This window comes from Zootoca vivipara, chromosome 5 (genome assembly GCF_963506605.1).
Source record: "Zootoca vivipara chromosome 5, rZooViv1.1, whole genome shotgun sequence".
Lineage (NCBI taxonomy): Eukaryota > Metazoa > Chordata > Lepidosauria > Squamata > Lacertidae > Zootoca > Zootoca vivipara.
Window position 1 is genome coordinate 48,683,763 of NC_083280.1, and position 24,407 is coordinate 48,708,169.

The 24,407-nt window shown below is 41.2% G+C and overlaps 1 protein-coding gene across 9 annotated transcripts; it reads left to right on the forward strand.

Moving 5' to 3' along the window:
• The first annotated feature begins 2,919 nt into the window (after positions 1 to 2,919).
• PDCD4 (programmed cell death 4) lies at positions 2,920 to 24,261 on the forward strand. 9 transcript variants are annotated; one of them, XM_035133026.2, is made up of 13 exons: positions 2,936 to 3,078; positions 11,139 to 11,304; positions 12,484 to 12,585; positions 13,554 to 13,853; positions 14,371 to 14,465; positions 15,117 to 15,230; positions 16,009 to 16,230; positions 19,035 to 19,132; positions 19,575 to 19,689; positions 20,412 to 20,519; positions 21,093 to 21,203; positions 22,529 to 22,668; positions 23,581 to 24,261. In XM_035133026.2, exons 3-13 carry the CDS (start codon positions 12,543 to 12,545, stop codon positions 23,639 to 23,641), a joined length of 1,407 nt encoding a protein of 468 aa, XP_034988917.1. In that variant the 5' UTR covers positions 2,936 to 3,078; positions 11,139 to 11,304; positions 12,484 to 12,542; the 3' UTR covers positions 23,642 to 24,261. The 9 variants fall into 9 exon arrangements, with proteins under 9 accessions (XP_034988912.1, XP_034988911.1, XP_034988917.1 ...); XM_035133025.2 differs by having other exon boundaries at positions 2,937 to 3,078; positions 15,114 to 15,230; XM_035133027.2 differs by having other exon boundaries at positions 2,937 to 3,078; positions 15,114 to 15,230; positions 24,135 to 24,261.
• Positions 24,262 to 24,407: the final 146 nt, after the last annotated feature.

Here is a 24,407-nt window from a genome sequence, read left to right on the forward strand (position 1 = left end):
ATGCCTCTTTTTCCATGTTCAAGGCAGCTTACGAGAAAGATAATTACAAACATAACAAAAATAGCCATAAGCAACAAATAAAAAGTTATACAACCAAATTGAAACAATTTCCACATAAATCATAATAAGATCTAAAATATACAAAAAAAATTAATATCAATAACAGCAACACACCCAACAAAACTTCCTAAACCATATCCCAGCCCTAGCATCTGTTCAGCAGTCTCAACTTTTGGAGTCCGTCAGTCAGGGCACCACCCTCCCAGACCAGGTAGGAAAAGCCTAGCAAGGCAGGGAGGAGGTCTTTCAGGACTCACAGCTGAGATGGTCTCCAGAGCTGGATCAGGGTATCAGTGTTTGAGTGTTGAGGTCCCAGCTTTGCCATTAGTTGGCCACGTAGCCTTAGGCAAGCTGTTTTCTCTCAGCCACTGGCCCCCATCTGCTCTATGGGGGAATAATAACCCTCACTGCACCTTGCAGGGTTGTTGTAAGGATTATAACTAGATAATGCATGAGGAGCACTCTGAATATTTGAAGGCACTATGCAAATGTTAAATACAGTATTATGATAACAACAAAATGGTGTCACACTCACTGTTAAGTGTTAAAGCTATTCCCTTGCCCCATTCCTGGTTTCTCATCCCTTCTCCACAGGCAGTTAAGCATTCCATGCCTTCTAAATATACTCAGTTTTTGGTCTCTCCTCTTTCAGGTTTTTCCCTCCCCTAAAGGATTGGGGGGGGCATTAATTTCTGTGAACCACTGGGTTATCCTGCGCATACCAGTGTCGCCTCCTCGTATCTGGGTGCTGATGTATTGGTTACTTATGCAACCACACTCTGGTATCTGAGATTTCTGTTAGTACTGTATGTAGTAATAGTAGCACAACAGCAGTAATAATAGCCTCCAATAGTTCAAACTTGTGGGTGTAGCTGGGAAACCAGACATGTGACTCCTTCATGCTGAAGCAAAGTCTGTTCAGCGTTGTTTGTTTCTCTCCGTGGAGAATTCATTCAGATGATGGTGCACTTTCTCTTGCGCTGCTCTTGGTAGGTGGAGTGCTTCCAGAGTGCATGTCTTGTTGCGGCAAGAATGGACAGAAAAACAAATGAGTTGTGATCTCAAAAGACTTGTCTGGCTCTGTTATCAACATATTGCAAAACACCCTGGGCCCCTCTTCCTTTTCTTATATTCAGCATATATTTTAAAGAGCATCACCTGGCTGAAAACGTGATATATATTATTCAGCTCTGTTTATATCACATCTGCGTTTTAATAATCATGTGGGACCACGATTCACAAATTCTGCTTTTCGTAGTGTAAATGCCACTACAGGCAGCTCACCAGCTACTTTGCCCCCCCCCCCCCCCCGGCCCACAATGCCCAGAAACAGATACTTTTACAGGGTGGGACACTGGTTTTCTGAATTGCCACCCTGCAGAGTTTGCAAACTGTGGTCCACAGACACCAGTGAGCCATGAGCTTCAGTCAGGTGGTCTCTGGCATGTGTGCAAAGAACATCCATTGAGCTAAAAATCCATTAGTTGCATTTTTCATATACAGTAGATATTCCTATTGATTTTTAAATGTATTGAAATTTCACATGTAGCAACTAGCACAGTGCACTAAAGGTAAAGGTAATGGGGCCCCTGACCATATGGTCCGACTCTGGGGTTGTGGTGCTCATCTCGCTCTACAGGCCGAGGGAGCCTGTATTTGTCCGCAGACAGCTTCCCGGTCATGTGGCCAGCATGACAAAGCTGCTTCTGGCGAACCAGAGCAGCGCACGGAAACGCCGTGTACCTTCCCGCCGGAGCGGTCCCTATTTATCTACTTGCACTGTGGTGTGCTTTCAAACTGCCAGGTGGGCAGGAGCTGGGACCGAACAAAGGGAGCTCACCCCATTGCAGGGATTCGAACCGCTGACCTTCTGATCAGCAAGCCCTAGACTCGGTGGTTTAACCCACAGCGCCATTTGCTAAACAAGAGGCAGAAACATCCTTAAATTGTCTGCCACGAACCTTAGCGATTTTCAAGCTACGGTGGATTCATCTCTGATTTATATAGAAGAGCGACTCCTCCTACTGGAGAGAAGGCAAAAACCTTCCAGTAGGAGGCGTGGTCCACAGCAGGAACGTTTTCCTGCAGCATCTACACGCAGAAAGCCTTAGTAAATCAAATTTCCGTTTCCCCCTTCCATCCTTCTGCGAAGCCAGCATGTTCCTGTTTCTTCCCTAACCACCCAGGCACGCCCACCCGTCGCTTTCGGGTATGCGTGCAGTTCCTCCATTTTTCAGTTTAATTTGTCGCACTCCTTAGCATTCAGGGAAGCTTTTCATTGAAATCAATGGTACTTGCTTATGTGCAAATATGATCGCGATCGATCTGCAAGTAGGTTCAAGACCAAGGTTTGTAAGGCAATCGTGGCTGTCTAATCACTACCCAGCAAGGCTCGCGGGAGATTTCCTTCCCAATAAATGTTCTGTCGAAGTCATTACTTTTGCACGCAGCAGAATTTTAGAGGAATATTCAAAGATTAGGGTACAGTATGCCCTCCCACCGCTGTAAAAATGTTTTTGTGAGATTATAACTACAATGCAATAAAAAAAATTTAAAAGTAACGAAGCTGATCCATTGGCATGTTAGCTCCATTGGCATGTTGGAGTGAATCGGCATGTAAAAGACTGCAGCGTTAAAGGAATCTCAAATGCAAACGAGCGTTGCCAACAGACCAGAATCCGACGGAACGCCTCTAAGTTAAATCATCTGCGCCAGTGAAAAATGGCTGTTAAAGGAGCTTCGAAGAACCTCACAAACACCCGCCCTTCTCGGGTGGGAAGGCCCACTATTCTAATTGTGCGGGCAACCTCGTCCAATAGCTTTACTCCTTGCGCTCCGTAGGCGGGACTACCCCGCCGCCTTAAACGTGGGGGGAAGTAAAGGGTTGTTTGAAAACAGTCGCAAGTGGAGGAATCTGGTGCTGATCTGCCGAGGAGAAAACTAGGGGAGAGAGAGAGAGTTTGTGGGCCAGAGTTTTATGATCAACAGCTTCTGGGTAAAAGCAAGAGGAGGAAAAGGGTGACTTTCTCACATTTTCATTCTTTAAGTAGCTGGTTTAGGCTGGTAGTTCTTTCCCTCCCGCTGTCATTTGCTGCTGAAAAGAAACCCAGAGATGCAAAGCAAGCGGCGTGCGAGCTCGGTGCAAAAATGTGAGCGGAAATCCCCGTATCTGAGCAAAGGGAGCTGTTCCTAAACGGCTTCTCGGCAATCGAGTTAGGCTCCATTTTTTTAAAAAAAGCGAATTGATAATACATTTTGGCTATAACGGTTGGGAAAGGGAGATAACAATTTTATGAATGCTGGCTTAAAAAAAAAAAGTGTTTCGTCATACCCGATTTTATGCATGCTTTTTCGAAAATAAGTTCCACTGTATGCAATGAACTTTTGTCCCAGGCCGGAGTGGTCCCAGGCAAGGGAGTGTTTCCTTAGACTGCGCTTTTGGCCGATCCTGTGCAGTTCTGGGACATAAATTCCATTGTGTGCATAGATTTGCAAGCGAGAAAATGGGCACAAGACTGTAATCTATGGGCGGCATGTAACCCGAACCTCTGCTTCTTTCCTCGGAAGGAAGCCCCTTTCAAATAAAGTGCATAGAATCGAAGCCTTACACACTTGTCGGTGGGACTTTTCACCTGGGTGGTTTGACAGCGCCGTCCTGTAGCAAGTCATTTCGGAAATCAGCCCAATGGCGTCCAATGGGGCATGCTCCTAGGTAAGCGTGCAGTGGAATGGTGTGCGCCTTGCTGCAGATGCGCCTAGTTGCTTTAAGTAGGATTGTGGTGGGTTAAATGAAGTGCTGCTATTACATGTCAGTGGTCTTCTATCGTTCGGTTTTTTGAAGGTTGCTGCTTTTGTGATCTGTTCTGGCTACTACTTGGGCTTGTTTAGATGCATCTAGACTTCCCACCTAATTTAATGGAGGCTTCGATAAACTTATGCAGGGTGCCTTCTGATTCATTTTCAGTTAGGGGCTAGTGGTATTGTGAAGTGCGTGGCGACGACATTGGGGTTTAGATGGCATAATTTGCAGGTACTGTAAATCGAGAGAACCAGTAAACTCCCTAACTGGAGGTAGGACGCTGCGTAGCACAGTTGCAATTGGCTAGTGCAACCTCTCTTCCAGAGACTTGCCAATAGGTTTCGCTTATCTTCATTGCCTGATTGGGAAGGAATGTTTTCCCCAGGTCTGATTGGCTAGCGACTTTGATGGTGTTTTGCTTTTCCTGCAGCACGTGGCTTGGCATTTGGTTTGCTGGAGTCATGTGGTGCAGTGCTATTTGCCTAGTTGGAGTGCGATACTGTATTTCTAAGAGAGCCTTTCTTTATGCTTGGGTCACTTTGTGGTTAGATGGCTTTGGATTTGAACAAGGAAACTGACTAGAGAGTAGCATTGGTTCTTTCAGACAGCATGGTTTTGTGATTCTTTGAGAAACAATAAGCCAGGTTTCAGCTTCTCATAATTGCTCAGCTACTAAATTACAATTTATCCCCACTTCTATGGACACCTTGTGGGAACTAGGGTAGTGAAGTGTTTTAGGGCAATGTGGAGACAGGTGTTTGAAAATATGCTTCTCCTGGATCATGACAGCAATATTCTTACCTCCTGATTTTTCTTAATTGTGAGACTTTCATGAGTGATACAAATCTGTGCATCAATAGAAACTCATTTTGCAGCATTTTTTCCCTTTCTGGTTGCTCACTGCCACAGAAACTAGTGATGGCCACAGACTTGAAGGATAAGGCTACCAGTGGCTATTGTAGGTGTAGGCTAGTGAATACCAGTTTCAGTGAATCACCTGAGACCGTGTTCATGTCCTGCTTGTGGAATTCCCATCTTTAGTCTGACCCAGAAAGGCTTCTGCTTTTAGGATATAGTTCCAACCTGTGGTATGGGTAATGGATTCTGCAATACCCCTGTATAAAAACAGGAGGGTGCAGCAGAGGTAGGGCAATGTATTTTAGTGCAATCTCATTTTAAAAAAAATATGCTAGCAGTTTAAAAAGCTCGGCACCAGTGGTTTAACATATCCCATGTAGCAATTATTTTCTATAGCTAGAGGATTTGTGTGCTGTAATGATTTCAAGGAATGGCTGGATGTGAAGTGGCGGTGGGACAATATCATTTTATTTGTTGTTAGGGAGGATATCAACTTTTGGTTTGTGGGGATTCTGCCTGGCAGAAGCAAATTCTGGCATCGTTGAATCACATGGTAAATTTCTGCCTGTCATATAGCTCTTAAAGGCAAAGGAGGCCTGCAAGGTAAAACCTAGCAGTGCTTAGTTCTTGAATGCTTATATACAGTAGGTTACAACTTAGGTGCTTGTGCTTCAAAACATTTCAAAGACAAATCAGGAAGTGGCTTGTGGATCTCAAGCTGTTGTCGGTGTGCATTTATAATTAAGCCATTAGAGTAGCATCATTACCTCTTTCCAAACTACATCTGGGAACCTGCATAAACACAGATAAAATGTTAATCATGTACTTATGCAGATTCCCAGATGTTTACAGTACAGGTTCGGTCTGCGTTGCATGTTGACATACAAACAATTTCTGACTTGCGTTAAGAACCGGTAGTAACAAGACTAGCCTTTTAATTCTTGTATAGCTCTTAACTACCTGTACTTAAATAAGTTTATGTTGAAGCCTGTGCTATTATAGTTCAGAACCTTCTGCCCTGTACTGAAGGGGGTGCATCTATAGAGAGATCAATACATTTGTTACAGAGGAGAAATGCAGTCACAGACTGGGACTACTACACCATATATAATCTTACCCCTAAAAGAGCTCTAGGATGTGGTATCCTGGGAGAATCAGTGATGTATATCAGTTTGTCTTGCAATGAATATCTAAGAGTAATAATATTTAATAACATTTGCATTAAGCCTTCTAATTAAGTATGGCTGTACAGCATTCAGTGTTATGCACAGTATGTAATTAATAGGGAGGCTCTGAGTATACTTTAAGAAAATAAATTAAGCTGTCTGTAAGGTCAAGAAAAGGTCTTTTTGAGAGGGTGGAGGTTGGTTAATCATAAGCTCTGTGCACATATCAATCTTCAAACCGCTTAAGCCAGCCATTTCAGAGACTCTGACTGCATAGGATTTAACTCGTTTTCTTGCATTTTTGGGACCTTCACATTTTTTATGTGAGCTTAACATAAATAGGATTGATGGGACCCAGGTGGTGCTGTGGGTTAAACCGCTGAGCCTAGGGCTTGCTGATCAGAAGGTCAGCGGTTCGAATCCCTGTGACGGGGTGAGCTCCCGTTGCTCGGTCCCAGCTTCTGCCAACCTAGCAGTTCGAAAGCACGTCAAAATGCAAGTACAGTAGATAAATAGGAACTGCTACAGTGGGAAGGTAAACGGCGTTTCCGTGTGCTGCTCTGGTTCACCAGAAGCAGCTTTGCATGCTGGCCACATGACCTGGAAGCTGTACACCGGCTCCTTCGGCCATTAACGCGAGATGAGCGTGCAACCCCAGAGTCGGTCACGACTGGACCTAATGGTCAGGGGTCCCTTTACCTTTACCCTTTAGGCTCACTTTCATTTCTAGTACTGACTCTGAAGACTGCAGTTGTGAATCAGTTGTTCGAAACTTTTAAGAACAGGCATCTTCCCAACCACAGCCTTGTGCTGGCTTAGTAAACTTCAAACATCAAAGGGCCTTCATAATTTGCTTGGGGCAAGAACAGCAAGGAGGGGGAAAAGAGGCAGAAGGTTCTTGTTTCAGACATCAGACAATAGCATGAAGATAACAAAGGGCCAAATACAGAATGACCTTGACAGCTCCAGACACATTATCTAAGGCAATGTCCTATGTTCCTTGATAGAACAAGTTCACTTGATTTTACTAACTGCACAATCCTGTGCATTTTAATGGTATTTACTATTACATTTGTATCCCATCTTTTCTCATAAGTCCCTCACACAGCAAACCTGTGAGGTAGGTTAGACTGAGAAACAGTGACTGACCCAACTTCACCCAGCTGAGTGAGGATTTGAACCCTGGTCTCCCAGGACCTAGTTTAACACTAACCATTACATTACCCTCACTCAGAAGTAAAGTATCTCTCATTAAGTGCAATGAAAATTACTTCCTAGTTAGTGAGCAGTGCAGCCTAAAAGTGTTTTGAAATGTGTGGTATAGGGTTGACAACCTTTTTCAGGCTGTCATGGAGCATTTAAAAAACGCTCTTTTTAAAAATGCAGCAATTGCATCCTTTCTCATCATAGCAGCTCTTTACTGGGTAAGCTCTACCTTCTAAATTTCTTCCCGTGTGGCAGGTGTGAAAGGCTGAGCTCCTTCAACTTTAAGCACAACCATTTGCACCTTTACCTGTAAATCCCAATAATGGGACTTCCTTGGAAGTAAACATGGAAGCTCAAGAAGAATAAAATGTTAATAAACAGATCTCTAGGCTGTGTGCTTCTCTGTAAAGTGAAAGCCTCTGGGAAGAACTGGAGTTTATTTGATGCATGATTGGGTGCCAAAGAAGGGAGAGCCCTCCAGTACACCTTTTAATCAGCTGCAAGCAGAAAATGTGTGGGCAAATCTCAGGCTAGAGTGAGGCAGCTCCATGGCTTCCTCTGTCGTCCCTTGGCTAAAAGTACTTTCCCCACCCCTCCACCCCACCTGGATTTTGGATGGTCTCACCCACTCATCACGTCACACGCCCTTTCCCGTCCCCTCCATTTTGACACTCATTTGTTTTCCTCCTGTTTTTTTTGTTTTTTTTTAACGCTCCCCTGTACCGCCCTCTCGGAATCCCCTTTTCCATTGGCTGTTGCGGGCCCCAGGGCGAGGCTGGGCCAATCAGGATCGGCCGCTCGTGGCCGTGTTGCTGGGCAGAACAAAAACAAACACCGTGTGGCGCAGCTCCGGGGCCGCCGCCTACGGTAATGCCCCCCACCCCACCCCGTCCTCAGAAACGTGAGCACGGGAATGGGGGCTCTCCCGTTAGGGCTGTGCCGTCCCACCTTTCGCGACGCCGAGCGGAGAGGGACGTACGTGTCTGCCTACTCCTCAGGAGGAGGAGGAGGAAGGGGCCCCATTTCCTCTCCTTTCCGCGTCCGTCATTTGGCCCGTGTATGGCCGCCCTGCCCCACCTTAGCTCATGAACCGGCCTCTCACGACCGATAACGCTCTCCGTAGACAGCGCTGGGCTAGATGGACGAACAGCCTGACTTGGCCTAGTGCAGCTTCCCGTGTATTAAAAGGGAGGGGAGAACTGCTGTTAATGCTGAGTACAGGCCGTATCATTTGTGGGGCCTCGCATCGTTTTACCACAGGAGTATATTTCCTTCAGGAAGGGCTTTCTCAGTGATGTGAAGACCATGCTCAGGAAAATCCTGCTGCTCTTTTTTTTTTAGGCCGGGTTTTGATTTGAAGGGTGGCAGTTGGGCTTCCACGCAAAAGGCAGTTTGCCTTCCACTGCTGGCCTCACCTAATGTGTAACTGCTGGAGAGCACTGAGGGGGGCCCTAGACTAGAGGCTGTGCTCTTTGTGGAGAAAAGTGAAAACCAGTATAGACCTAAGTCACTGAATGTGCACCTTGTAACATGCCCCAGAATTTTCTGCCGCACACAAGGGGTTTGTGGCAGACAAATCAATGTTGAAATAGTTAATTGATGTTTGAAAACCACCATTGTCCTGCCTTATGCATCAAATACCGATTCACTTACCTTTAAGCTTGCGTCTCAGCAAGCTAGATGTTCCTGCATTTTAATGCTTTTGGGGTCAGGATGAAGTTGCATTAATTTTTGTACAACACTCCCTCCACTGGATTATGTCAGTTTATGTGCACTGATATTCCCAACTTGTTCTTGGGACAACTGGATATCAGTACAGTGATTGTTATAGTTTTCTATTTCTCACAAAGATAACCCATTATGTTTACTTTTGTTACTAAATGCTTATCCTTAAGAATCTGGTTTAGCATCAGAATATCCCCTTGTGTGAAATGCAATAACTCATTGGACTTGGACGTTATATTACAGAATCCATAAGATATCATTGCCAAAACCGTCTTCTGAAGAATGAGAGCATTGCCTCACTTTGTAGTTGTTTACTATGCCACTTTGTAAGCATTATCTAAAGACACTTTTATTAGGGTTCATTAGTCAAGCTTTGGCATTTTAATTTAAGGCTTCAGCATACCTTAGTCCACTTACAATTTGAGTGACTACAAAAAGTATAACAATGTTATGAGTCGAAACAAAATATTTAAAAAACCCTTCCAGTAGCACCATAGAGACCAACTAAGTTTGTAATTGGTATGAGCTTTCGTGTGCATGACAAACTTAGCTGGTCTCTAAGGTGCTACTGGAAGGAATTTTTTTTATTTTGTTTCGACTACGGCAGACCAACACGGCTACCTACCTGTAACTAATGTTATGAGTGTCTGTTCTGTTTTATTGGATTGATTAGTCCTTGAGGAGTACAAGTTTAATGAAGTTCAAATAAATGAAGCCCCTGTAAACAACTTAAAGTTGCTTTTCAGGATACAACAGCCTGATTCAGACATAACAGCAAACCATAGCTTCCTGTTTTGAAAATGAATTGTAGCAAGCTTGAGGCCCACCACACTTCATCCTCCCATCCAGAAAAGGAGACAGAAAGATTTTGCCTTTGAATTTAAACTTACCACTATTCCGTGTCTGTGGTCTGTTTAAAGTGAGAGAACAAGCTATGATTTGAAACTATGTTTTTCTGGTTTGTTCTTACTCACTATAGGGTAAAGAAACCATAGCTCCTTCAATTTGGATGTCATAGGGAACTGTGACTAGTTTTACACTGAAGTTCCTTCAGGGAGGAGAAGGTACATAAACCTGAGGTATGGATGGTGCAGTTTAATATTGTTGTGGAAAACCATTTCCCCATTACATCTGAACCAAGCCAGTTTCTTCACATGGAAACATCCTCAATAAAGCATTTAATGATTAACAAAAGAGTTTTCATGACCATTTACTCTTTACTTAATTTGGATTATGTTTATATTATTTGGTAATCTGGATTAAATTAATTTGGCATTCAGGATAAACTGATTGGGTGAGGAGTCTGCTGCCATATACCCTTTCAGTACTCTGGAGCTACAGGACTGTTTTTGTTGTTGAGAATAATGATTTAATGTGTGTGGCTTGCTGTTCAGAAACACCATAGAGGAACTACAAAATTCTAAGTGCTGTAAGATCAAAAATGAAATGCCTCCTAAACCACAGTTTCCTTTACCATTTAAAGGTCTAGCAACAGATGTTACTTGAAAACTTTTAAAAGATCAACTAACCATACAACCACTTCCCTTTCTTATTTTTAAAGTGTGTGTGAAGTTGAACACAGGCAGTCATCTGCAGTAGGCAGGTTTTCCATATTATAGACTTCAGGCCTTCAAAAAAATATGCACTTTTAGAGAACATGCCAACTGTTCATTGCCAGCTGGAGTGTATGTGTAATAGCAATCATGAGCTATGTCTCATCAGATGCTTCATTAATTTTGCTGTTCTTGTAGCCTCAGGCTCATAGTTGCCACAAAACCAGGATGGTTTAGCAAGCTTGGCTTGCAGTATGTGGCAGACCTGTACTGTATATGTGCAGTCTGATGACTTACAGATTTCCAGGCCAGTAGTTTCCAGGCATGTAGCAGAAGTGAGAAGAGTTTTCTTAATGAATTTTGTTTTGTTCCTGTCCTACGTATCCCATTTACCCTTCTGTTAGAGTTAATTTGTATATGCTGCAGCACCGCACCTCATGGTGTTGGTATGTAGTACTTCTACAACATTTGTGTGTGGTTATGCTGTTAAACTAGAAGTTAATTCTGTGGTTTTGAACTAGTGGGTTACTATCTGGAACAAGGCTACCTCCAAGGATTCAGCATTGTCTTCCTCTGCTGTCCTAAGAGATGTATGGGGAGGGTTTTGGTTTGCTTGCCACTCCCTGCCCATGCTGTCACTTAGAAATTATTTTAATTTCATGAAGGGTTATACATTTGCATATCCACAAGATACTGAAGATACATAATTCCAATGTTAAATTATCATACATTTTTCTATATGAACAATGTGCTTTTCCTTTGGATTTGAAGGAGAGTTGATGCATGTAATGGAATACTCTACCAAGAGGACAGAAATTAATCTCACAAGCTAATAAATCAACTCTCCGATCTTCTGGCTTTTGAGAGATCTAAGGAAACTCTTCTATCGAAAGGAAAGTGCTTCAGAACACTGCAAACTTCTGAATGATTGGCTAAGGTAATGCTGAAAAACTCTTTGCTATGAGGTATGATGTGAAAGACCTGATGTCATAATCTCACCACTCAACAATGCATAGTGTTTGCTGGATAAAAGGTGGGGGAAGGAGAAAAAAACTTGGGTTAGATACTGCCTGGAAACCCAAATGAGACTGCTGAATGTTTAATGAAAGCTACACAGGTAAAAAATGTGATGCATGATATAAGATCTATTAGGATTATCTGCATGCTTTTCCTCTAGTAGAAGTATTGTAGCTATGCTATCTAAAACAAATGTGATTAGATTTGGATGATGCCAACTTATTTGAGAGTACTACCATGGGGTAAAACACTGGATGAGATGCAGGTTGGAGGTGAACAGAGAGCAACAGGAATTCCCAGAAGGTGGTGCTCTATTCTTAGATTGAAAGAATGAATACAAATAAAGTATCTTTTTTGTTGTTTGATCTGCATGGTATTTTGACAGGACTGATAAAATGTTGGAACATTTACCAAAAAACAGGTGCTATGCCTGCAAAATACCTAAGCAGAGCTGGTGCTATATAAATATTAAAACATGGTAGTAAGGCTTACAGCCTAAATAATTTCTATTTTGTTGATGTACATAGATGCAAATACTCACTAGATAAATAAAAATGCTAGTCTTAATTAAATTTATAGCTCAGTCCTGAACTTGGGTGGCAAACAAGTAACTTTCTCTTGAGTTCCACTGCAAAGTGGAAATAATGATTATAGGTTGTTTGGATAAATGAAGTAAAAAAATTTTTTATTATGTATTTATAGTCTGTCTATAAAAGCATATCAAGGCAGTATAGGTATGAGAATAAAATCAACAAAAATATGCGTAAAAACAAATACTGAGTGGGTTAAAAAAAGAAAATTCATATTACAAAGGCCTGTCTAAATAGTATAGTTTTCAAAAAATGTCTGATAGAAGGGAGGGATGATTCCTGCCAAACCTCTGCTTGTAGGAATTTACAAATTCTAAGCTTAAGAGAAGTCTTTGGAGCAAGAGAATAACTTGGCTGATTCAGTTTTAAATAATAAAAATAATAGAAAATTTGCATAAGGTTTAATGTTTACAAAATATTGTGTGTTACAATTTTATCAAAGAAAGTACACTGTACAGTTACAGTTTCTATAGTTCTAATTGCACTAAAATGTTCTATTTTGTGTTTAGGTCTGAAACAACAATATTAAACAATTTTTTGCGTTTGGTTCAGTTACTGTCAAACAGCTATGGAAATAGGAAATGAGCAGACATACAACATCAACTTAACAGGTAAGGAAGCAGCCCAATTCATTTGTGGTCTTTGACACTTGAAATGCTGCAAAATACATTTCCATTATAGAATGGAACACATAACTAAACTAAGTTTTCTAAAGTGAGAAAATTGTTCCTAATACTTATTTAAGCTCTGAGATATGCTACTGAGTTTGTTAATGAGTTTGTTCTAATTTTACAGTATCCTATTCCACCTGCTCTTAGATTTGCATGTTGCATTTTTATAAGAAGTTGAACTAGGTCTTTGTCGCTTATTATTTTCAAAAATCCCCTTGATTTCTTTTACTTTTGGAAAATACATATTCCTGTGTAAAATAACTACTGTACAATAATCAAGGCCCCCCAAAAAAATTCTAATACATTTATTAAAATATATATATGCCATCTTTCCATATTTGCATAGTAATTGTCCAAATCACAGTAAATAAAACAAATTAAAAATTAAAGCTTTTGTATAAATATCACATCTGTATAGCAATGCAAGCACAAGAAACACAAAAATACATTTAAGACACAGACACCTGTAGGTTTGATGAAAAAGATATGTCATAAGCTGTCCACTGTTATACATATGAATGTGGCTTACAAATATAAAAGGGGGAGTGTACTTCAGCCACATCGTTAAACAAGCCCTTCATGAATATAATTTGCAATAGGTAAACTACAATTTTGTGGCAATATATCTCACTGTGACTATAATACTGTACCATGTTAGCTTTTTTCAACTGATTTTGCCCCCTCCACCAAATGCCCCAGGAACCTTTCTTCTTGTTCACACCCAATAGTTTTCACTTTTGCAGGAGAGCTACAAGAACTAAATCTGTCAAGGATTGTTAAAAACTTTTTTTTTTTTGCATAATGCTTAGAATGGCATTGGAACTTTTACCATGTTGGAAATTTGTGTGATTTTAAAATTACTTGCTTTGGTCAATAGCTAAACCTTCCTGTATCTTTCTGTTTTTGAGAACTGGATAGTCTGAGTGATACTCCATTTTCCGGTGATGAAGAAAATGGTGGAACTGAGGAAATAAAACCTGAAATCAATGGTAACTGGAACGCTGTAACATCTATTAATGAAGCTAAGATCAATGCTAGAGCAAAGAGGAGACTGAGAAAAAACTCCTCTAGAGACTCTGGAAGAGGAGATTCAGTGAGTGACAATGGGGAAGCACTGAAGAATGGAGTCACAGTACCAACAAGTCCAAAGGGAAAGCATCTGGATAGGCGATCTCGTTCAGGAAAGGGAAGGGGTCTACCCAAGAAAGGTTGGTGTGTTTTGAAATCACAGCAAACAGAAATAGCCTATTGAGAGTTTATTTAGGTTTAGATTGATCTTCATTTTGTGCTTATTCCTAAATGTTTTACATTAATTTGATAGCAACAAGAATATAGACACAGTAGAGATCGGCATAGTTTATATCTGCATGTATAATACTTTTCTAATTTAGAACTCTGAAATTTTAAGGTTCATAATTTTAATATGAACACTTTAAATAAATTTATTTAAATTTAAATAAAACAAACACAAATACTTGGAGACTTGATAATGACTGCTGCAGATAGCTTATGCTGTTCTATTTAGCCTGATTAAAAGTGATTGCCCCCTGTCTTGTTCATATTAGGAAGATAGTGAACAATGTCACCTTTGCTGTTCAGCTTCTGTGAGCCTTGCATGTGAATTTGAAAACTTGATTTCTATGAGAGGTTAGAGGGAAGTAATAAGACAAAAATAACACTGCCTTGTAGTCTGGTTCTCATCTTTGCTGTTAAACTATTTTTCAGGTGGATCAGGAGGCAAAGGTGTTTGGGGAAAACCTGGGCAAGTGTATGATTTGGAGGAAGTAGACATTAAAGATCCCAACTATGATGATGCTCAGGTAAGGAAAATGGTTAGTTTCCTCATCTGATGAGTGCCCCACCCCTGAACAGTTATTTCATCAAAAACTGATGATGTAAGTAGTCTCTGTTTTTCACTGACTCTTTCTAGTCTTGGTAAAAACAGAAATTGGGCATACAGTCCCTCTGAAAATCCATCTCAATTCTGTTTAGCCTCAGACATTTAATTCTGTGCTTAGTTAACAGCCCCTAGAGGAGGAAACAGCAGTGGCCCAGTGATAGAATCAGCAACTGGGAAAGAGCAAAACATAGGGGTTTGAAGCAGCATTTGCTGTGCCATTCTGCTCATCTGACAGATAAATTGTGAAGGTGGAATTGAAGTGTGGCTGAAGAACACACTGTGAGCCATTTTTCATATCACATCTTTAGCTATAGCTGCATTTCTCCATTTTTGGATTAGTGCAACAGCTTACCTCTTCCTTCTTGGTTGTTATAGAGAAGTTGAATCTGATGGCAGCAACTGAAAAGTACAAAGCCATTACTCATAGAAGCCTGACTGCCAGTATGAAAGGGATTATGAGTAGAAAGCCTGTGAAAGTTTTAGGGGAATTATATTCTAAAACTGAATTGTTCTGAGCCTCCCCAATATGAATTTTGTTTTATTAAATTTGTTGCACCTTCGTTTAAAGCAGGATAACTGTGTCTATGAAACAGTAGTTCCACCTTTGGAAGGAAGAGCATTTGAGAAAACGCTAACTCCAATAATCCAGGAATATTTTGAACATGGGGATACTAATGAAGTTGCGGTATGTCTCATGGCTTATATTTTGGAAATTACAAGCAAAAGCAGTGATTAATGAGATTTAAAATAGTTCTTTCAAGAGGGGGTACTTAGGTCCTTAATGTTACTTTTAAAATTTCTGTCTTTTATAATAATTAGTGGCATAAACATAGACTTTTATTAGATTATGAAATGTGGGTATGTTGGTTGCAGATTGGTTTGATGGCATCTAGTAATAATTTTTATTTATTATCATTGATTCATTAATTGCCTTCTAAACAACAGTCTCAAGGCACCTTACACATCAGATAAAAACAGTTAAAAACACAAAAGCAAGCCAGTATATTAAAACAAGACTAAAACCCTAACAAAGTTGACATTCACAGTAAAGACCAATTTGTCATTTTATAGGTAGAAATGGTACCTTTCTTTAAAATCCATATATTTAGATTGAACTCCTCTCTCCTGCTACTTCCACAAAAGTATAGTAAGAATTAAAATTGCTCCTGAGTGATTCCCAAATAAGTCATATTCACAGTAGTCTCATTGAACTCAGTTGACTTAAGTAACTTTCATCCATTGATTTCAGTAGGTCTCCTCTGACATAATTGGACAATTGTCCCTTATGTCAAAGGAGTTTAGTTAACTTGCAAACACATTAGGTAGAGAATTTCTCTTACTATATTGGTTCCATAAGAGAGGCATTCTTCCTTGCTTGTTTTTTTCTGTCATCTCTACTATAAAACTCATGTGCACTTGAACTAAAATAAAATGACTGCTTATTTTACTTTCCACATATTTAGGAGATGCTGAAAGACCTCAATCTTGGTGAAATGAAATACAGTGTACCAGTGTTGGCTGTATCATTGGCACTGGAGGGAAAGGCCAGTCACAGAGAAATGACATCTAAACTCCTTGCTGACCTGTGTGGGACAGTAGTTGGCAAACAAGATGTCGAAAAGTCATTTGATAGGCTTCTCAGAGAGATGCCAGAATTAGTATTGGACACCCCCAGAGCACCGCAGGTTTGTTTAAAATACCTATTTTTCTAGAAAAAGAGGTGCCAGAACTCGCCATGAACGTCTCCCTTGTTCTCCTATAATGGCAATGGCATCCACTTGAGAGCTGACGGAACTGAGTTGCAGCGAGTTCCAGCTGAAAAAAGCCTTGCCTATTATTAATTATAATTTGTTTCTGTGGTAACATCTATTGCTCACATTTATTTAAGTACTTTTACATAAAGGTACACAATAAAATCTTTATCTAAAGTTTTGATACCCCTAATTGTTAAATCATTGGAATTTATATGCAAATTCCATCACGGCACAATGTACCTTCACTAGTGGCGGAAAACTCATTTTGAATCAGACCGGACACGGGCTAGAGCTCAACTTCGAGCCTACCAAGTGGCAATGGCGACGGCGAAGAGGACCTTCTTCACCGTCTCCATCGCATCTGCAGAAAACAGCAGCAGGAGACTCTTCCAGGTGGTTCGCAATTTAGCGGAACCACCTGCTCCATCCGGGCCCAGTACGGGCCACATGATCTCCTGCAATGATTTTGCAAAGTTTTTTGCAGATAAAGTCGCTCAGATTCGGGAAGAGGTAGACTCCACCGTGGGAGCAGGGCCGGGGCGGGGGAGTGCTAGAGTCCTGTCTAGTCAAGTTTTGTGGGATCAATTTCAATCTGTTACCTCCGAGGATGTGGACAGGCTGCTTAGACGAATGAAACCAACCACCTGTCTCCTTGATCCTTGCCCATCCTGGCTTATAAAAGCTAGCCAGGAAGGGCTGGGCGATGGGCTTCGCGGGTTGGTAAATGCTTCTCTCCATGAGGGAGCCTTCCCAGACCCGCTGAAAGAGGCGGTTATTAAACCGCTTCTTAAAAAACCATCTTTAGATCCGGCCAATATGGCCAACTATCGCCCAGTCTCAAATCTTCCATTCTTGGGCAAGGTGATTGAGCGAGTGGTTGCGGAACAACTCCAGGCACGCCTGGAAGAAGCGGACCATTTGGATCCCTTCCAGTCAGGATTCAGGCCTCATCATGGGACTGAAACTGCCTTGGTCGCACTGGTCGATGATCTCCGGCGGGCTAGGGACAAAGGTAAGAGCTGTTTCCTTGTTCTGCTGGATCTCTCAGCGGCTTTTGACACCATCGACCATAACATCCTTCTGGACCGTCTAGAGGGCTTGGGAGCTGGGGGCACTGTCATGCAGTGGTTCCGCTCCTTCCTCCTGGGCCGTGTTCAGAAAGTGGTGGTGGGGGATGAGTGTTCAGACCCCTGGGCGCTCACTTGTGGGGTGCCTCAGGGTTCTGTCCTCTCCCCCATGCTTTTTAACATCTATATGCAGCCACTGGGAGAGATCATCAGGGGGTTTGGGCTGAGTGTCCATCAGTATGCTGATGATACCCAGCTCTACCTCTCTTTTAAATCAGAACCAGTGAAGGCGGTGAAGGTCCTGTGTGAGTGCTTGGAGGCGGTTGGAGGATGGATGGCGGCTAACAGATTGAGATTGAATCCTGACAAGACAGAAGTACTGTTTGTGGGGGACAGGAGGCGGGCGGGTGTGGAGGACTCTCTGGTCCTGAATGGGGTAACTGTGCCCCTGAAAGACCAGGTGCGCAGCCTGGGAGTCATTTTAGACTCACAGCTGTCCATGGAGGCACAGGTCAACTCCGTGTCCAGGGCAGCTGTTTATCAGCTCCATCTGGTACGCAGGCTGAGTCCCTACCTGCCCACTGACTGTCTCTCCAGAGTGGTGCATGCTCTAGTTATCTCTCGCTTGGACTACTGCAATGCGCTCTACGTGGGGCTACCTTTGAAGGTGACCCGGAAACTACAACTAATCCAGAATGCGGCAGCTAGACTGGTGACTGGGAGCGGCCGCCGAGATCACATAACACCGGTCCTAAAAGACCTACATTGGCTCCCAGTACGTTTCCGAGCACAATTCAAAGTGTTGGTGTTGACCTTTAAAGCCCTAAACGGCCTCGGTCCGGTATACCTGAAGGAGCGTCTCCACCCCCATCGTTCTGCCCGGACACTGAGGTCCAGCTCCGAGGGCCTTCTGGCGGTTCCCTCAGTACGAGAAGCCAAGTTACAGGGAACCAGGCAGAGGGCCTTCTCGGTAGTGGCACCCACCCTGTGGAATGCCCTCCCACTAGAGGTCAAAGAGAACAATTACCAGACCTTTAGAAGGCATCTCAAGGCAGCCCTGTTTAGGGAAGCTTTTAATGTTTGATGGATTTCTGTATTTTAGAATTTCTGTTGTTTTTTTTTTGGAAGCCGCCCAGAGTGGCTGGGGGAACCCGGCCAGATGGGCGGGGTATAAATAATAAATTATTATTATTATTATTATTACTTTCTGTGTCCCAGAACTCCTTGTCTTCCCTGCTACCACCCAATGTATTGTATTATCTTTTATGTATTGTGCCAATATATTCTTATTTATAGTCATACCTCATGTTACGTTCGCTGCGGGATACGTCTTTTCATGTTGCGAATGGGCCGAACCTGGAAGTCCCGGAACGGGCCTCCAGAACGGATCCTGTTCGCAACCAGAGGTGCCACTGTATTACATTTGTGGCTGCATGTAATTGGCTCATCTGTTTATGTAAAATTAAGAAATGTAGGCAGCTGAGGTGGCAGCGCTGCCTGTACTGCTGTTTGAACCAGCCCGAGGGGGGAACAGCAAGGGTGCTTGGGTATGGCTTCCTTCTCCCATTTTGGGGGTGTACTACTGCTTTGCGTGACATTGTGACTGATCAAAGAAACCCTGTCTTATCTCAAATTTAGTCTGTAAGACATATTTCTTTTTCATGGCAGTTGGTGGGTCAATTTATTGCAAGAGCAGTCGGAGATGGGATTCTTTGCAATAGTTACATAGATGGTTACAAAGGCACTGTGGATTGTGTCCAGGCTCGGTAAGTGCATTGCCCTTCATAGCTGGGGTTTGCAGTTAAAGGTGATAACCCAGTAAAAATTCTGTATTTGCCAGGTTTATTTGCTACTATTATAGTAGCTAATAATAGTTTCCTGCTGCAGGATTATTTTGGGAAATAAACTAATGTGGCTGTTATATTCACTGTTTAAAACTTTGAATGTGTGAACAATAATTTGAATTGGATTGATGATTTGTAGTGAACAAGCTACAGCTTTTTGACCTAAGTTAATGCTGAACACAAGTTACTGGACCCCATAAATATTAGGTCACTTTGTTACAATAGCAGTCTTGGTGTATAAATCTTGCATCTCATTGTTAATGCAGATTTCTACAGTGTAGTTTAAAGGCTTCAGTCATAATGGTGAATGTATAAATTCTTAAATATGTTTGCTTTTATTTGCAACTCTCCATTCTCTTCACAGGGCTGCTCTGGATCGAGCTACTGTATTGCTGAGTATGACCAAAGGTGGAAAACGCATTGACAATGTGTGGGGATCAGGAGGCGGGCAGCAGTCTGTAAAACATCTTGTTAAAGAGGTAGGTAATTAAGTTCAGCTGTTCATTAGTGGTTAACTTTTATATCAAGTTAACAGGGCTGGTTCAGTGTTACATGGGGCCCCTTGACAACATGTTTTTGGTCCTCCCACTCTCCTGCTGCACCTCTTAAGCAGGCCTATTGTTTCCTGTTGCACCATCTAAAGCAAGCAAGGCAGAGATGGGAGCAACTCCTGCCCAGTGCCTATGCCACATCTTCTCAACTTGCTCACAAGCTGTCTTTCAGTGGTATTCTGCTACCACTGGCTGCCTTTCTTTCTTACATGCTGTCTGAGTGGCCCCATTGAGTGGTATCCTCTGTTCTGCCACAAAACTGAGAGTGCAAGTAGGAAGAGACGTAGGGTAAACTACTGGACAAAGCAACTGCTGCCTCTGTTTTCCCCTCTAGTTTACTAATGCATTATATATTATTAAATTCATGATTATTCATTCATGATTACATATGTACTGAACAATATTTCATTTCCATTTCATTTATATCTCATTTACAATAATTAATACATAATTTATCTTTTGGGATCGTGCCTGCATTATATAACAAATTCATATTTTTTTTGTATTTATCAAGAAAGCATTGACCACTGTGCCATAGAGGGTGCTCATCAGTAAACATTTACTTTAGAAATTGAAATACATTATAGATTTCAGAATTGTAAGCTTTTTAACATCTGGTCTTACACATTTCTGTATTTTTAATCTACTAGATTGATATGCTGTTGAAAGAATACCTTCTTTCAGGAGATGTTTCTGAAGCAGAACGTTGTCTCCAGGAGTTAGAAGTACCACATTTTCACCATGAACTTGTATATGAAGTAAGGCAGGATTGAAACTTTATTTTTTATTTTAATTTCTACAACATAGTATTGTAACTGTCGTTGGAAGTTTAGTTCTGAAGTTATAAACTTTAACATGCATAATGATTTTTATGTTGAAGGAGCTTTATTGAGACTTTGGTGGTACTATTTTACACTTGCCTGTAAGCTGACAAAGATGCTTCCTACCGTAGCCTGTGTTACATAGTCTGTACTTTTTATACTAGTTTATTTCCCTAATAAGATGCCTGGTAAATAAAAAGACTGAAGTTCCTTCTTAAGTAATTCATTGACTACCTCTTACTTCATTTTCAATGAAGGGAATATCAATACTGCATATTGTTCATTTCAAAAGAGAATGTTTTCATATGACCTTTGGCTTCCTTTTATACTTTATACTGGCTTAAAAAACATGTTTCTCTATTAGACTTATGGGAATTTTTTCTCTTCTCAGGCTTGTTTCCATAATATCCTTTTTCCTCTGCAGTATAGTTATGTTTGTTCCTTGCTTAAAATATGTACTTTCCCACCATTTCTACCTGAACATTTAATTCATTTGATTTTACATTTTAGGCAGTTGTGATGGTTTTGGAATCAACTGGAGAAACAAACTTTCAAATGATGCTTAATTTGTTGAAATCCCTCTGGAGGTCTGCTGTCATTACTATGGACCAAATGAAAAGAGTAAGTGTGCCTAACAGATTTCCAAGCATTTCCTGTTAAATATCCTTATAGCTGAGAACAGTAAGTTGCATTTATTTGTGTATACTAATTGGCATTAAATGAACAGCCCTAGAATTAGATTAGGGAACACAAATTCTGACTTCATTACAGAATTTGAGGGTTTTTCAATAATATTTTTAAATAGAAAAGCTAGAAAGAATGTAGAAATCTGTCTTGTACCAAGTTAGATTAGTTGTCTTAAGTTTAGTAATGGTGGCTCTATTGTCACCTGCTACTTAATATTCAGGGGCAGATCTACTATGAAACCAATGAAGTTTAAGCTTCAGGGACCCTAATCCTGGAGGTGCCCCAGAAGACACTTTAGTCCACATTGCTTAAAATGTTTGGTTTTTGTAGACCGAATTTGAGTCACACAACTCAAATCATTCTATGATGCATCATGCAAGTATATAACATTTCCCTAATTTTCATCTCCCATAACTTGAAGACTATAAGGCATAGGAATTTTTTTATTCACACCAGAGACTTTGACACATGAGATAATCCAGTACAGCAATTTTATTCAAAATGTGAGATGTAGTAGTTGTGATGATGAACTGTCATGGAACAACCCCATTGAACAAGGTAACAGTGGTTACCCGGACTTCATTTCTGGTTGCGAAAGGGTTTACAGTTTAAGCTCTAGGGCCGCAAAACTGTAGGTCTGCCGCTGCTAATATTTTAACTGTAGATATTGGGGACTAAATTAGTATGAAGTCTGGCAACAGATATAAAAGATATATAATTATATATATTTAAGTGAAAGTTAAAGGTAACATACCTGTAACGGGGAGGGCTTACAGAGAACAACCCCCCCCCCATCCAAAGCAGCTCGTCTCCCAGCAAGTCATGAGAGCGAAGGGTCTGAGGGAGGGAGTCAGGAAACGGAAAGAGTGCCAGGGCTCTGGCAACATCCATCGGCAGGGAGAGAGGGAAAGAGAGGACAGGAATCAGTCAGACTGGAGACCTTTCCCCCCAACGCCGGAATTGAGGAGAAAAGGGAGGCGCTTCTCAGTTCCGAGGCTTTTATGTTGGTCCAGAACGCGGAGGGGGGCAGTGCAGGAATCTGACTCGAGCGAGTAGACATGAAACCAGCAGTTTGTTACACTGTAAATAATGTGCACTAATGAAAACTTCTGAAAGACAAGCATGTGGAAGGTCGTTACTCAAGAGTAGTCACAGCAACCCTGACAATACCCATTTAGATAGAAACATTTTTAAAGTTTACTTAATTTATACTGAAAATTCCTGAGATAATGAATTTTATCCTAATTTTGATGTTGCAGGGCTATGAACGGGTTTACCGTGAAATCCCGGACATTAATCTTGATGTGCCACATTCATACTCTGTGCTTGAACGGTTTGTAGAGGAATGCTTTAGAGCAGGAATAATTTCCAAGCCAATGAGAGACCTCTGTCCTTCCAGGTACATACTTAAGAATCACTGTGTCAGAGAGGTAGCTGAGCAGCAAATTAAGTCCAAGGGGTGTAAACCTGGCTAGTTTGTCAACAGAATTTAATCAAGTCAGATTGGCAACTTATTTTTTTTCTTCTTGCATGGTAGTACAGGCTGTTTTAGGACTGCTGCTGGCTAAAGTGGGTGGAATAGCTTGGAATCTCTGATCCAAACTTCTATTCTAAATCCAAGTGTGTGGTTTGAAGGCCCAAGAGGCCAATCACCTTGTTGAAGTGAATTAGGTCTGGTTCTAGTCAGTGCCTGAATGGGTGACCACCTGGGAACTACGTGTTTCCCACCTTGGGTTCTACAACTGAAGAAAGACAGCAAATAAATATGAGAGTAAGACTGTATGGATATTTCACTTGTGTTCATGTTGCTACATTGTGCTTTCTCAGATATTGCCAATCTTCTTCTGTGCTGTAGCTGCTTTTCTTTCCACTTCTGCTAGGATGATTGGGGGTCAGAGGAAACTGGTTATTAAATCACTTTAATTTTCATAACTTATTATAACCCTGTTGAAGAATTCTTAGATTCCTGCAGAATAAATGATTTTGAAGCATAACCCTCGCCAAAACTAGGATATTAACTAAGCCGATTCTGGAATCTCAATCTATTCTTAAATGTCAGAGTAGGGTTCTCCTTTGTAGATTCCTGGCTTTCCTCCCCTGCCCCCATCAGATTTCGAACCCAACAAGCAGCTCATATGCTGCTAATAGAACAGAGCAAACACAAGTGTCTATAATTTGCATACATATAACTAACCACACTGCTTTGAGGGCGATTTACAATTTCTTTGATTGCAAATTAACTTTCTGCCCTCCTCTTCATATGGCCAAGTTTAAGGGATATACTGAAAGCTTATTGTATATTTAATTTTAGGGGAAGGAAGCGCTTTGTAAGTGAAGGAGATGGAGGCCGCCTGAAAGCTGAAAGCTACTGAATGAACAAACTCTTGCAGCTGTAGATGTTTAAGGGAATATATATATATATATATATTCTATAGTAAGAGTTGTTTAGCACAGTTCATTTATTTTTTAAGAGATGCACTTGTTTTGGGGAACAAATACCCTCTGACGGTTTTATAAACTTTTGTTCACAAGGGAAATTCTTCAGTTTTCTTTTCTCTGGATCTATAGTTGGGACAGAACAAGTAACAACCTTTCTGTGGAAGTTTGATAAAATAAGCTATTTTGGAAGTGCCATATGTTTGATCTAATCATTCCATGTTCTGCATTGATGCCTGCCTACCACTCCTTTGCTTTAAGGACAGTGCTTTTATAGTGAAATCACTGGTTTATACAAAGCTTTATAGAATGGTTTGTTAAGCTGCTGGAACCCTATTTTGGCTGCTGCTGGGAGAAAAAAGTTTTTTTCTTTGTTTTAAAGAATCTAAGAATTTAGTTTGATCATAAGATGTATTCATCTTTTTCCAGGGGAACAATTGATTTGCTCTTAAATTAATTCAGCAAATGGTGGCTGGAACATCTATTTTTTCTACAATACTGGAAAAACGAACAGTTCTGATAGAATGTATTGCAAAATAAACTTTTGTGAAGCAGATTTTTGCCTTGTTTTCTTAAACAATTCTAGAAGTACATAATCATTTACTCTTTACTCTATGGTTCATCTCCTAATCTGCTCCTAGAGGACCTCTACCTGTGGCCCTTTGTGTTATCTGCTTAAAGTGCACTTTAGTTTAGTTTTAT

What these genes read in the sequence shown, in the direction of transcription:
- PDCD4 (XM_035133021.2), top strand. Translation starts at nt 12,543, where the DNA reads ATGGAAATAGGAAATGAGCAGACATACAACATCAACTTAACAG. An exon ending in GGGATACTAATGAAGTTGCG is followed by an intron (nt 15,231 to 16,008) that starts GTATGTCTCATG and finishes CCACATATTTAG; the next exon opens with GAGATGCTGAAAGACCTCAA. An exon ending in ACACCCCCAGAGCACCGCAG is followed by an intron (nt 16,231 to 19,034) that starts GTTTGTTTAAAA and finishes TTTTCATGGCAG; the next exon opens with TTGGTGGGTCAATTTATTGC.